Source organism: Tinamus guttatus, unplaced genomic scaffold, assembly GCF_059628265.1.
Source record: "Tinamus guttatus ecotype Peru unplaced genomic scaffold, ASM5962826v1 Tinamus_guttatus_pri_ptg000062l, whole genome shotgun sequence".
NCBI lineage: Eukaryota > Metazoa > Chordata > Aves > Tinamiformes > Tinamidae > Tinamus > Tinamus guttatus.
This window is the reverse complement of record NW_028288596.1, coordinates 154,110-166,948: the sequence shown is the minus strand read 5'-3', so window position 1 is coordinate 166,948 and position 12,839 is coordinate 154,110. Positions and strand designations below refer to the sequence as shown.

The following is a 12,839-nucleotide window of genomic DNA, read 5'->3' as shown; positions in this document are numbered from 1 at the left end:
AAACATTATTTCAGCCCAGGACTGCCTATACTGTATAGAGTGTGTGTGTGTGCGCATTTGCGTGTGTGTGTGTGCACGCATGTATTTTACGTGCATATGTAGAAAATATTTTATTATTTATTATTTTCTACATATCCACATATGATATGTGTATGCATGTCTAACATGCATTCAGACACACACAGTATAGAGGGATACAAGCATCTATCATGTCACTAGCTAGTTGTCAGGAGTGCCAAGAAGTCCTGCAAGATATAACCAGACCCAGGTGAAGTAAACAACTCCCTGCTATGAGCAGGAGTTAAGCATCCTCAGAAGGTATTTTCCAACAGCACTTTTTGCAAAGGACTAACTGACTAATTAATAGGAAGGTAGGGTTTACCTCTGATCTCTGCCAAGGAAGGAATGTGATAGTGCCGCTGCTGTTAGAAAAATCGGTAACAGAGTAATTAATGTCAGTGGAATCAACCTGAGAGATAATGTAATTTATATACACAGAGTCTAGGGCTCCCCTTGTGCGCTCCACAACACAGGATATAGTGGAACCTTCTTCCGCAGTCTGGAAGAAAGCAAGAAATTTGATAGTAATAAATATTTCAAGTAAATGAATACAAATGCAAAATATGAAATTCTCTAATATCACGTGTTTGGATGAAATATTGTTGTCATGCTACTTTCAGCACTTTCAGAGTGGTAGAACAATGAAACTGTCCTTGATGGTAGTGGTTGGAAACAGTCTTTATGGAATTTTTTACAGCTTCTGGTCTCTCCCTAAACACTATTAAAACAACAAATAATATTACACTGCAGCTTCTGGCTGAATTATCTTCTCCCCCACAGGTTAAAAGCACATTAGAAGCAGAATCAATATGCTTGCAAAGGACATGCCAAAAGCAACTAAAATTATGCCTTGTGTTAACGGCAATTATTCTCATCTTCCTTATTGATAATTTAGAGGGAGAAGTGAATTCCTCCTTGCCTTAACTAGAAACACTGTGGAGAAAATTAGATGCATTAAAATGAAACTATCATCATTCAGGAACAACTGTGAAGATTTCTGTGCTACAGTCCTCTCTACAATTCTCTGTCTTTGTAGAGAACACACTTCGTGTAGCAACAATTCCACTAGTTTTGAAGAATGTAGATACTGGCACTGACCAAATATTTTAGAGTATAGATTTTTTTTTTGCTGAAAAACAATTTCCAAAAGGGTTAAAGCTACCTGCCTACCTTAGATATATTTCTGTATAACACACTGTAGATACTACATTGTAGTGTACACTATATAACTTTACTTCCCTAGTAGTCAGGTATGCACATCAACAGCTTAAAATTCTGGTGAAAGAATGCTGTGAATCTGCCACACTATTAAGAGGTCTAATACTCCCCTGGTGAAATGGATATAAAGTAAGAGCAAAAAAAACAACATGCCCTATTCATTTTTAATTGTGTTGCATGGCTGGTCAATGATCTGTGGCATCACAGTGTATCAGCGGCACATGAACCTGAAGGAACCTATTACCATAACATATGGTAGGCAGTTAAAAAGCAAACAGAACCAAATTGAAAGCTAATATCACTCAGGCAATATGGTAATTTTCAAATACAACCTAAGTACTCTGATTAGAAAGAATATGATTAAAAGATCATTAGAGTCCCCAAAGTGAAAAGTATTTTTGATCTTATTTTCCAAAATAATCAAATTCCAGTAGAAACAAATAGCATGTTCTTCATAAAAAAAAGCTAATTATATTTTTTCAGCCCCCTCAGAAGGGCATGAAGTTATGATACTGCATATAGAACAGCATTAAAACCAAAACCAAACCAAAAAGAACCATTAAAAAAGTTATCTACAAAAAAACAGCTAATCTTGACCAAATCTGCATCTAACACAGACAATTTAACCTGAGAAAAAATACATCACAAGTTGTCAGTGCATTACCTTCTGTGAAATTTTCATTCATAATATTTTATGCAGAAAATTAAAATAAAAATATTTTAAACAATCCACTGTCCAAAAATGAGAATAAAATTTTATATATTTAATATATATATGCCTAATTAATATATATTTTAATACAAAAGTAACTTAAAGAAACTTCTTTTAAAATGGTCAAGTACCTGTCAGTATGTTTGAGACAGTCTTAACAGTTAATTACTTGTTTCCAAATGTTAGGAAAAGTAGCAATGTGAAATCAAAGCCTTGTGTCCATAACTTCATTGACAGCTTTCCTTATGCTTATCTTACCTCAGGGATACATGTTCCAGTGAAACCAAAGAGACCATTAGCATTATCACTTTTCTGTATTCTTAATCTTGCTGTGGTATTTTCTTCTGGAATTCGAGCTCCACCGCGCACTGAAATAAGCTTGAGTATGAATAATTCTTCTCCTTCTTCCTCTTTGTCATCTCTTGCAGACACAATGAATGATTTATTGGTCTCTCCTTGCCGATACTCCAAATAGCCAGAGACTGGGTGCACATCTCTTTTTGCAGGAGTTGCATGAAGTTCATAGATCTCTGCGTGTGTCAACTTACGCTCATAAAGCCTTACATCCTGCATTATCCCTGTATATCTACTGCTCCCATTGATTCCTGCTCCAACTCTCAGTATTCCTGGACCTGAGCAGGAAATTACAATATTCTTTGTGTTAATGCATTTCCTTAAAATAATCAAAGTTTAAAACTGAGTAGCTATAGTTTAAATTATTAGGAAACACAAGGATCTTGAAACACAAAACCTGGCACTTCACTCACCCTTGTCTTCTAGTGTTACAGACAGATCATAAGCTAAAAACTACATCTTAAAATGTTTAGTTCTTTCACCCTGTTACTTCCATAAGCACATTGTCACCATTCCTCATTTTTCTGAGATTCAGAAACCTTCCTGTGGAAGGGAAGGAAGACAGGAAGTGAAAGAGAGGGAAACTGAAAAAGAAAGTAAATTTAAGCATATTTCAACCATGTATTATTTGACTTCTTTCTAAGGAAATTGTTATGGTAATTCTCTGATCAATGCTATGCTAGTTAAGAAAGAATGACTAGAATGGTTATCTCTAACTAAAACCTATTAAGTTTTACAAAACTGCATATAGCCATTTAGAGAAACTCAAGTACACATGCTAACATTTCTTGGAACAAAAGTAAACCTTTAGGCATAATTTTAATATAGGATATATGTATACACACACACACAATAGAGCTACATTTTGAAAAAGCTCTATTCGTTATGAGATACTGGCTTGTGTCACATAGCTATTGTCACATTTTATTCTCAAATTGTTCAAGAGTTGTTGAACAATTTTGTACTTCAAGCTCTGTTATAGTTTTGACTTTTTGGGTGGGAACTTTCACAGCTATATTTGCCATATGCTTTTTGTAAATCCTCAAAGATATTTTAGACTATTCTCTTCAATTAACTCATAGGAATAGTTCCTTTTCAATCCAGTGCACTTACCGTTTAAAAGGCTAGACTGTCCTGTGCATTTCAGAACTTTACATATAGAGATAAATGATGAAGACTCACCATCAGCAATTGCTTCTCCTTTAAGACTCTTCAATCCTCCCATAACTGGTTTTCCATCAACGTAAAATTCAATTATACTTTCATCCAGAGTAATCAGAAGGTGAAGCCAAGTATTTTCATCCAGGTATTTCATAATCACTGTTTTAGCCATGTATGTCATATTGGATCCTAATGCTGTATAATGAAGCATTACGGAAACATGGGATTCATTTGTTTGGATTTTCACACCATAATACAACAGTCCACTATCATTATCCTTTTCAACTATATAACCATCAGTATTGGAATTAGGAATTAACCAAGCGGAAAATGTAAAGTTGGCTATTGCATTATTTCCACTGTACAGGTATTCAGGACCAATAACTCCAAACGCATCCTCTTCTCCACTGAAATACAAAGCATCTGTTCCACTGTGATGGCGCCTCAAATGGGGCTGGGATTGCACTGAACTTGGAAATGATCCAAGCAACAAAATATCTACCACTGGTGGCAGTCCAGCTTGGAACGCGCTTGAGAGTATTTCCCAACCTAACCGGACAACTCCAAAGGTGCCTTGTTGTCTCCAGATGGTGAAGTTTGTAATATAGGAAAGATCATCTTCAGAAAGAACATCTTCTGCTATCTCTCTGTCCTGGCTCTCTGGATCTATAACAAACACTCCAAAAGGGTCATCATTGAATGGGATCATCACAGATACAGTAAGGCTGGTTTCAGATAGGCGACCACCAGGACCAGGGGACCCACCTATATAATGAAAATCAGAGACAAAGTTAACACATATTTTAAATAACACAGTCTGTGGAAAGTTACTAAGCACTTCAGACTTCTTAATAAAATATGTTTCTAAGGAGGCTCAAAATCTTCTCTTAAGATCTTTCGAACTATTAGAAAACAGAGAGTTAAAACAACATAATTTAGGTCGTGTTTAAAACCCTATAATGGTACAATTTTAAAAGAAAACAAAAGACACCTTGCACATCAGCTACAAACATACAGTTGACTTTCAGCCAAGACAAGATTGTCTCCAATTTCTCTGAATTAGCCAATGAGATACGTTTATCAAAAGAAACAACCAACAACAACAACAACAAAGACCTATATTACGGTAGGCATAAGCAACCTTTAGTATCTTTATTTTCCTTTCCTCTAGAAGACCACCTGCATTTTCAAAATCACCAAAAGGCATCCTTTGCAAAGATCAAACTAGCAAAGCTTATTCAAGAACAGTTATCTGGGAACTGAGTAACTGTTTTTATTTATCTAAATTAAGATTGAAAGAACACAAAAGTACAGGATATCAAGACATAATTCAAGGAAAAGCAATTTTCAGGATTGATTTCTTTTTATCAAATATAATTATTTTCTGTCATCTAGGATAGGAAAGGATTATACAGAAGACATTACCTGAAGCATTCACTAGCTTTAGAATATAAAATTCATTGAATTCAGGAATTTTATCCAAAATAGCATGAAGGGTTATTGGCTTTGTTACTTCACCATCCATGAAGGACACAGTCCCATAAGTTTCATAGAACTCTTCTCCTGGCTTCAGCGCAGAGTCGTTTTCAAACAGCTGCCAGGTCAAAGAAACATTGCCAAAATGTCCTCTGTGTCTCACAACCCTGTTCAGTGATTTAGAAAGAGTGAACTTCATGGCAGGTTCACTTCAGTATTCAATAGGAAGGGAAAACATGGTGGCACTAATTTTCCTTACAGTGATAATTTAGATAGAGAGTTCTAACTAAATAAAAGTAAATACTACCAGTCAATTTATTTGCATACATTGATAAGATCCCCAGAAGACTTACAGTTTCACAGTACAATTCTAGTCCTGAGTATAGTACCTGTACCTTAAGGAGGAGTAATTTATGCAGGACTGTGCTAAGTAGTGCTGCTAAGCTATGCATCAGTTTGCCTTGTGTTTCTATTACAGAAATAATAAATATGAATGCACAGTAGCTCGTCAGGTTAACATTGGTTTTTAATGTGCTCGACTACTGTTAGACGTGTAAGGCAATCATCTATGTTTAATCACAAATATTTCTCCCTTTGCCATTAGTACTCCTTAAATGGCTTCCTATAACTGTATTAAATTAAGGTTGTGTTCTACAACTTGCAGAATCTATGATTATTCCAGTTTTAGAATGAAGTCAACTGAAACGTGTTTTTGTTTTTCTGTTTAGCATACTGGTAACAATTTTGTGAACTTCCAAAAGGCGCTACAAATAAAAAGTGAAGCAGCTACTCCTAGTGTCTTTATTAACTAACTGTATTTAACACAGAGGTATTCTGCTTCTGTCATGATGAAATAAATGATGAAATAAAGCACAGAACCATCAAATGGTTGAAGTTGGAAAGAATCTTTGGAAATCAGGTATTCTAATCTAGAGGGTCGCCTGGACCTTGTGACAAGTATCGTATCCAGGCGAGCTTTGAAAAGTTTCAGAGAAGGAAACTCTATAGCCTCTCTGGACAATATGCTCCACTACCAAGTCACCCTCACACTAAAGACGTCCTTCCTCCTATTCAGACGAAACTTCCTGTTTGTGTCCATTGCCTCTTGTCCTGCTGCTGGCCAAAACTGAAAATAGTCTGCCCCCATGCTCTTGACACTCTCCCCTAAGATATTTGACAAGATTTGACAAGATTGACTTGGCCCAGCTCTCCCAGCCTTTCCTGCTGAGAGAGATGCTCCAGTATCCTAAATCAGCTTTGCAGCCCTCCACCAGAAATGTGTCAGATCTGGACTTTGAGCCATACTTCAATGAGCAGATAAAGTAAAAAACAAATGAAAATAAAATATGCAGTAATACATTTAAGGAAAGCAAAGTGAAACAAAAAACATTTTAAAGTAATTCCTCATTTCTCCATAAGTCTATTTTCATTTTAATATGAGCTTCTGCATACATTTCAACTTAAGCAGTCTACCTATAACATTTAATGTCTTCAATATCTTTATGAATCACCTAATCCAAAATCTAAGTTATTTTTAGAATTGATTTCTATGAATGCAAACTTTTACAGGTTTAGATCAAAGTATTACCCATAATGCACCACACACAACAATTCTAAGAAGTGCAAATATTAAAAGTTACTTACAAAAAAATGTTACTTTTGCCTTCTTCCACTGACTTGTCTATAGATTCCAAAGAGAAAATTCCATTAGGATCATCATTTGCTTCAATAATAACTGTAGCCTTTCCAGCCTTAAAGATTACAGTGTCTCCTAAAAAAATTATATTAAAATTGCAATCAGAAACGGAAGCAACTTTAAAACAAAGAGTCTTTTCTTCTAACACCATGTACTGTTCATGCAAACAAATTCATAGATGTAAAATAATAAAACAAATGAAAATCAATATTTGAGATATTCAGTAGCAGACCACTCAGAGTAAAAAGAGACTTTACTCATACCTACATCACAGAATATCTGAAAGGAAAAAAAATATATGATGTCCGTGAAGTAGAGGGGAAGCCACCACGATCTCTTTGCCCAGCTGAACACAGTAGGGATGTTAATCTCAACACCCTTCCTAATTCCACCTATGTACATTGTTTCCACACATCCTGCTTCTCCCTCAGTTTAGGAGTGTTAGACTAGCTTTAGTTCCAAATTAAACACAGTTTTATGCTTTAACTTCACATAATTATATCTCTATTTTCCCTGAGACACAATCGCTGAAGAGTTGAGCTAGGAAGAGGCCTTTAGAAATCATCTAGGATAACAGCTCCAACGTAATTTTCTAAACTTAGAAACTACAATCAAGACCAACATGTGCAACAGATCACATAAAAAAGACAGCTTTTTTCTTTCAAGAATTTGTATAGAAATACTCTGTATTCTTAGTGATTCCAGAATTCCTTTTAGAGGCAAGAGAGACCAAGATTAACCATTCTTGTAGGATCAGTGGGCCAGAAGAGAAGTCATCATATATTCCCTACAAAATGGTGAGCAGCAAACCTTGGAGAAAATAAAGTGAAATGAGACCACAGACAGTGTATTGAGAAGAATGGCTTTGTATAATCCCTTGACTAGGTTTTACGTAAAAGAATAAAATGGTGTTCTCTAAGAGACTCTGCTACCACACTGAATGCTAGATGAGTTAGGAAAACAGACTAGTTACCCGATAGCCAGATAGCAGCCTACAACTTTCCTGTCATCTTCTGGCTCCCTACTTCCAATGATCTAACACAAGGTTCAGTTTGAGATCAACAGTGTTGTGAGCAAATCACACAAAAGCCACTGGGTGCCTATTTCACTTGCCATGGTTTATTACATGACACCTATTTCACAAATAACAAGTACTCTGAATACTGTGCACCAAAAAAAGTGCTTTTATGTAAGGTTCACTGGATAGCTTCTATATGTTTCTTTTTAGAAAAGATAGGCTTTATAAAACTATAAGGAAGATTAAAAAAAGAAAGCAGGCATTTCACTACTATGGGAAGAAAGCAGACACCAGTTTACATGCCCTTTCTACAAGGCAATTCTGAGGCAGCTCAGAGTTCATTTTTACACGTTGCCCATTATACCCTGGTAAAGTAAAAAATTCAGAACTCCCCCCTAAGATCATTGCAGTATTGTAATTCTGCAGCTCTATCTTTTTGCAGTCAAGTCAAAATCCCACCTAATATATTCCATTTACATTTAAAAAAACAACAATAACAACGAAAATCACTTTTCACTCTGGTTATTTAGCAGGAATCATCTCGTGATTTTTGTTTCAAGATAAATAATTCAAGATGAAAATCTAAACACTCTCTGTACATGGTTTGGATAGAAGTGTTGAGGTAAATCAACACTTACTCAAATAGTACTTATCAAAAACATAGCACTTTATGAGGTCAAATAGATAAATTGCAGCAAAACAAAGTGACAGTTACTATAACCACATGAAATCACTGCTTTTACCTGTAGAATTCAAAAGGATGATATAAAATGTTTCATCTGTTTCAGGGGTATCATCATCATTTATATATATAGATAAGTTCTGCTCTCTTTCTCCAACATCAAAGAAAAGGATGTTGCTTCTTCCACTGGGAACAAAGTCTCCCTCTCCAGCTGTTGCATTAAGAGTAGCATACTGGACTGCAACGGCAATATCAGCAGATCCGTTCCTTAGGACTGTAAAGCTTGCCACACTTCCTTCTTGAACCCTCACTGTGAGAGGTTCTGAAAATACACAAGCAACAAATCTACCTCAGTTCAAGCCTGAGCTCCTTACATTTTAATCCTTCTGGAGGTTTCCTCAATGAAACACAAAACATATTTTGGTATCATTATGGAAATACTTGCAGATACAAGAAGATTCATGTAACCAGCCATCTAACCAATCTTAGCATGAACAGAAGGAATCATAAAATGAAATAAGGGGGTTCTGAAGGAAAAAAACAGAAATTCAATGGGATAAAAACATGGAAGTTTTGCACTAGCTCGATTGGGATAAATATTCCTGCCTGTGATTACAATTTGCTTTGGATAGTAAACATATTTTATCTGCTGAAAAAAGGCAAAAAATCCCAACCCCCCCTCTCCCCCCCCCCAAAAAAAAAACAGTAAAATCTAACCTGCAAAATAAATGGGGTCATCATTCCTTGCAATTTGTAAAACAGCATTTGTTATATTGCCTAATCTGGCTCCACCTGTAGCATTGAATAAGCTAATGATGAATACCTCCATCTCTTCAGGTAGCTAAAAGAAAACAATACAAAGTAAATTTGTTTCATTCAAACGATGAAGAAATCAAAATGAAGAGATGACTATGTTAAGAAATGAGAGATTTCAGACTGATGGATTTTACCCATTCAACCTTATCAAGGGGAATGCCCAATGACAGCTCAAGTAACTACAAATAAATGATCTTCAATCTAAAATCCTTGTAAATAATTCCATTCATTTCTACTGTGGTACAAATACCACAGAAGTTATCTTACAGCTTCCTGCTTCTGATATACGGAATTTATTTTTACAGCTTTAATTATTCATTATCCTTAGTCTTTATTACACCACTCTACATATAACAATATATAACATCTAAGGTAAGATTTCAGCTAAAGACATGAAGTGTGTTCAAATTAAAATCTAACTATATATTCTCAGCCTCTAACTGAAGCCTCTAACTGCACAGCTTCTGAAGTTAGTTTATAATTTAAGTCATCTCAAGTATGCCCAACTATTTTTTATTTTTCCTACAAGTACTTATCAGCTTGTCCAGAAACACACACTCACTCATTTTCCTGAATTTTTTATGTTTTGTCACTTACTCTTTGTCCTATACTCCGCACCAAAATAATTACCTCATCTGGCAGTGAGTAAACAGTGATGTTTTTTGAAAACTCCAGGTTATCAAAGAAAATGGTTCCTTGTTCTGGATAGATGTCATTGGTACATGATGGATCAATAACCCAAGACACACTAACATTGCCATAGTTTCCTTGGTTTCTTATAATTCTGTAAGTGGCTACAAAATGTAAGCATACACAAGTCAATACATGTGCTCAGAACAAAATTAAAAAAGAGAAAAGTTAGCAAAGCTGAAACAAATAAAAAGGGGAGAAAATAAGCACATCCATTACTGGCAAAACCAGCAACATGTGAGCACACTACACAGAAGGATGGCCGTTATTAACTCAATTCAGATTTGCCCACAAAAAAAAAGAAAAAAAAAAGAAATTAAAAGCAGGTATCCAGAAGGTTTACCTGTACTCCTAAAACTTAATTTGCAAAATATTGCACATTTTCATCTTTTTAATGCCTACAGAAGCTGAGGACAACCGCATGTTGCACAAAACGATACATCACATATGTAAACCTTAACTGTACAATTACATAAATACTTTCTAGCGGGACAGATACATATGTTGACATATGTCAAATTATTCAGAACCTAGAAATATTTACCATCATGGATGATTTCTCCTTTGCTTTCCTTTATTGTTATAGTGAGTCCATGAGGCAGAAATTGAATTACACCATGAGGATCATCATTCTTCAGAATGGTTATGTTGACCACTGTGGCATTCCCTAGCTTGCCAGGCATCTCACTGTAGCCACTGAGTACCACACAGTAGATCTCGTCCAGCTAGAAGAGGGAAACTTGGTCAGAATAAGATGCTCAAAATTGAGATCATAAAGAAAATGGATTATAGTCTATAGTTACTAAGCAGGCAGAAGGAGAAACAAATTTGAAGAAGATGAAATCATACGATGTTTTGTACATTCCCACAGGGTAAAAGGCATTATTCAAACCTTCTATAGGATAGCACAACCGTTTGCTCCAAAAATCTGGCATTACTGTAAGCAAAGACTTTTGATGTGTACTCGCATCAATTCACGCATACAACTACATTTGTAATACTACTCAAGAGATAAGTGTTCCATTCCCTAAGATTTTTCAATGCGCTTTATTAATCTATGGAATCTTGCACTTCATATGTTTCCAGGAAATCTGCAACGAATCAGGGAACACTTAACAATAAATAAAGGATTGAATCTATGTATTCGTCTCTCTGTTTCTTGGTTAAAGGATCCTCCACCTATCCTTCCGTCCTTTGTAAAGACCTGCCTCAAAAGCTTTTTTTGGCCTTTCCAAGGTTAGGGCTAAGAAATGTGCCCCAAATACTGCATCTCTCTGGGGTTAAAAAGAAAAAGAAATCATAGAATTATTCAGGTAAACCAGAAAAGACCCAATTTCTACTGATGACATGTATAAGATTTTCATGTAGTACACAGCTATTTTATAAATCTTTCTATAAAAGAGTCACTCTCAGTCACTCTTTTCTATTTCTTTCTCACACATTTTAACAACTGTCAACCTAGTATGCCTCTGAACACAATTTAAAGAAATAAAGTGTTAAATGTTACCTCTGGAATGCCATCCATCCTTGTCAGTAAAGTAATTCTGATCTCTCTTTCACCAGGCTTGAACTCCAGAATTCCTGTGCTTCCATAAAACTCATTATTGTCTCTTGGTTCTACAGTGTAGCGTAGAAACTGCCTGACGAGACTTCCTCTAGAGCGAACGATCTGCAGCTCAACAGACTCCCCTTCCTGTTCAAAAGGAAAACAGCCTTTTTTCTAGTAATCTGCTAAACTACATTATCTTTGATGAATAAGAGAAATTATTTACCTTGATACTGTAGGGACCTCTGGAAGAAGAAGAAAATTCAAACACTCCTCCAGGATCATCATTTTCCAAAATAATAATTTCACAGCTAGTAAACCCAGATTTCAGTATCTGATTTTCTACACTGGCCCTGAAAAAAAAAGAAGTTATATTTTAGTGGCAATTTTATTTTGCAGTTGAATCTACAACTATGCAAAGAATATCAAAATAGTGATGAATTTGGTTAATAAATTATGAAGACCAATGGCTCCCTGCAAAGAATAAAATAAGATGCAGCATCAGTGTATTTTATCCATTTGTAAGAATTTTGATTATCAAGTAGCTCTGTTTTCTAGTTAGTTGTTATAATTGGTGGCTCTGTTCTTCTCACCATGCATACACAAAACACCCAGTAAAACAAAGAATTCTGTAAGATAAGAGTTAATGTTAGATTTAGTATTCATTTGTACTTGGATCAGAGTATAAGAGATATTCCAAATACAACCCGATAATCCATTAATAATCACAGATTTCCAATCTTACTCTACTCTCTCAAGTTTGCCAGTGATATGAAAAGGCTGACACTTGCTCATTATTATGGATTTTCCCCTCAACTGTGCCTTAACCTCCACTCTGCATTCCATGAAGAATACCTATAGAATTTTACTCTTTACTGTGGTAGTGGGACCTGCCCTGTGTAGCTGTATCAAACCCACTTTCTGATAAAGCCTCTACCTCAATGGCACAGACATTAAGCACATGTGAAAAATTACTGGAGCACATTTCTCTCCCTTGGCTACTAATGTCATCTTGACATTAACCTTAATTCAGTGGCCATATCTGATAACAGAAAGAAACCTTGCACATTTCTTATACTTATTTCCTCAGATGCAAAATTTTTCAGTGACACTGTTTTAAATTTCATGTATAATTAAAAATACCAGAGAGAATACAATTGTAGGATGCACTGAGAACGCACTTTCAGATTCACAATTTGGATATTTACTTCATGGTGTTTCATTTAATTGGATTCTTTTGCATCTCCCATGTGAACCTCCTTTTATTTTCAAACAAACTTTGGTCTTGCATACTATATACACTTTTCTGCTTCGGCCGTACAGTAGATTTTGGCCATATCCAAATTTCACCAAAGAATATTTTATGAAGAAAATGTGTGACTAATTTCAGAATTGAGTCCAGGAGCATAT

The 12,839-nt window shown here is 35.5% G+C and overlaps 1 protein-coding gene across 1 annotated transcript in view; it reads right to left on the bottom strand.

Annotated features, from left to right (window-relative positions):
• Positions 1-12,839, bottom strand: part of ADGRV1 (adhesion G protein-coupled receptor V1) — a 235,298-nt gene that overhangs the window by 199,476 nt on the left and 22,983 nt on the right. Inside the window, exons 12-22 of the mRNA XM_088519599.1 lie at positions 11,656-11,782; positions 11,391-11,576; positions 10,428-10,608; positions 9,824-9,987; positions 9,095-9,218; positions 8,439-8,699; positions 6,626-6,752; positions 4,931-5,148; positions 3,527-4,270; positions 2,249-2,622; positions 383-559 (exon numbers count right to left, since the gene is read on the bottom strand). Coding sequence (XP_088375725.1) covers positions 383-559; positions 2,249-2,622; positions 3,527-4,270; positions 4,931-5,148; positions 6,626-6,752; positions 8,439-8,699; positions 9,095-9,218; positions 9,824-9,987; positions 10,428-10,608; positions 11,391-11,576; positions 11,656-11,782 — 2,683 coding nt within the window. The remainder of the gene's footprint in view (positions 1-382; positions 560-2,248; positions 2,623-3,526; positions 4,271-4,930; positions 5,149-6,625; positions 6,753-8,438; positions 8,700-9,094; positions 9,219-9,823; positions 9,988-10,427; positions 10,609-11,390; positions 11,577-11,655; positions 11,783-12,839) is intronic.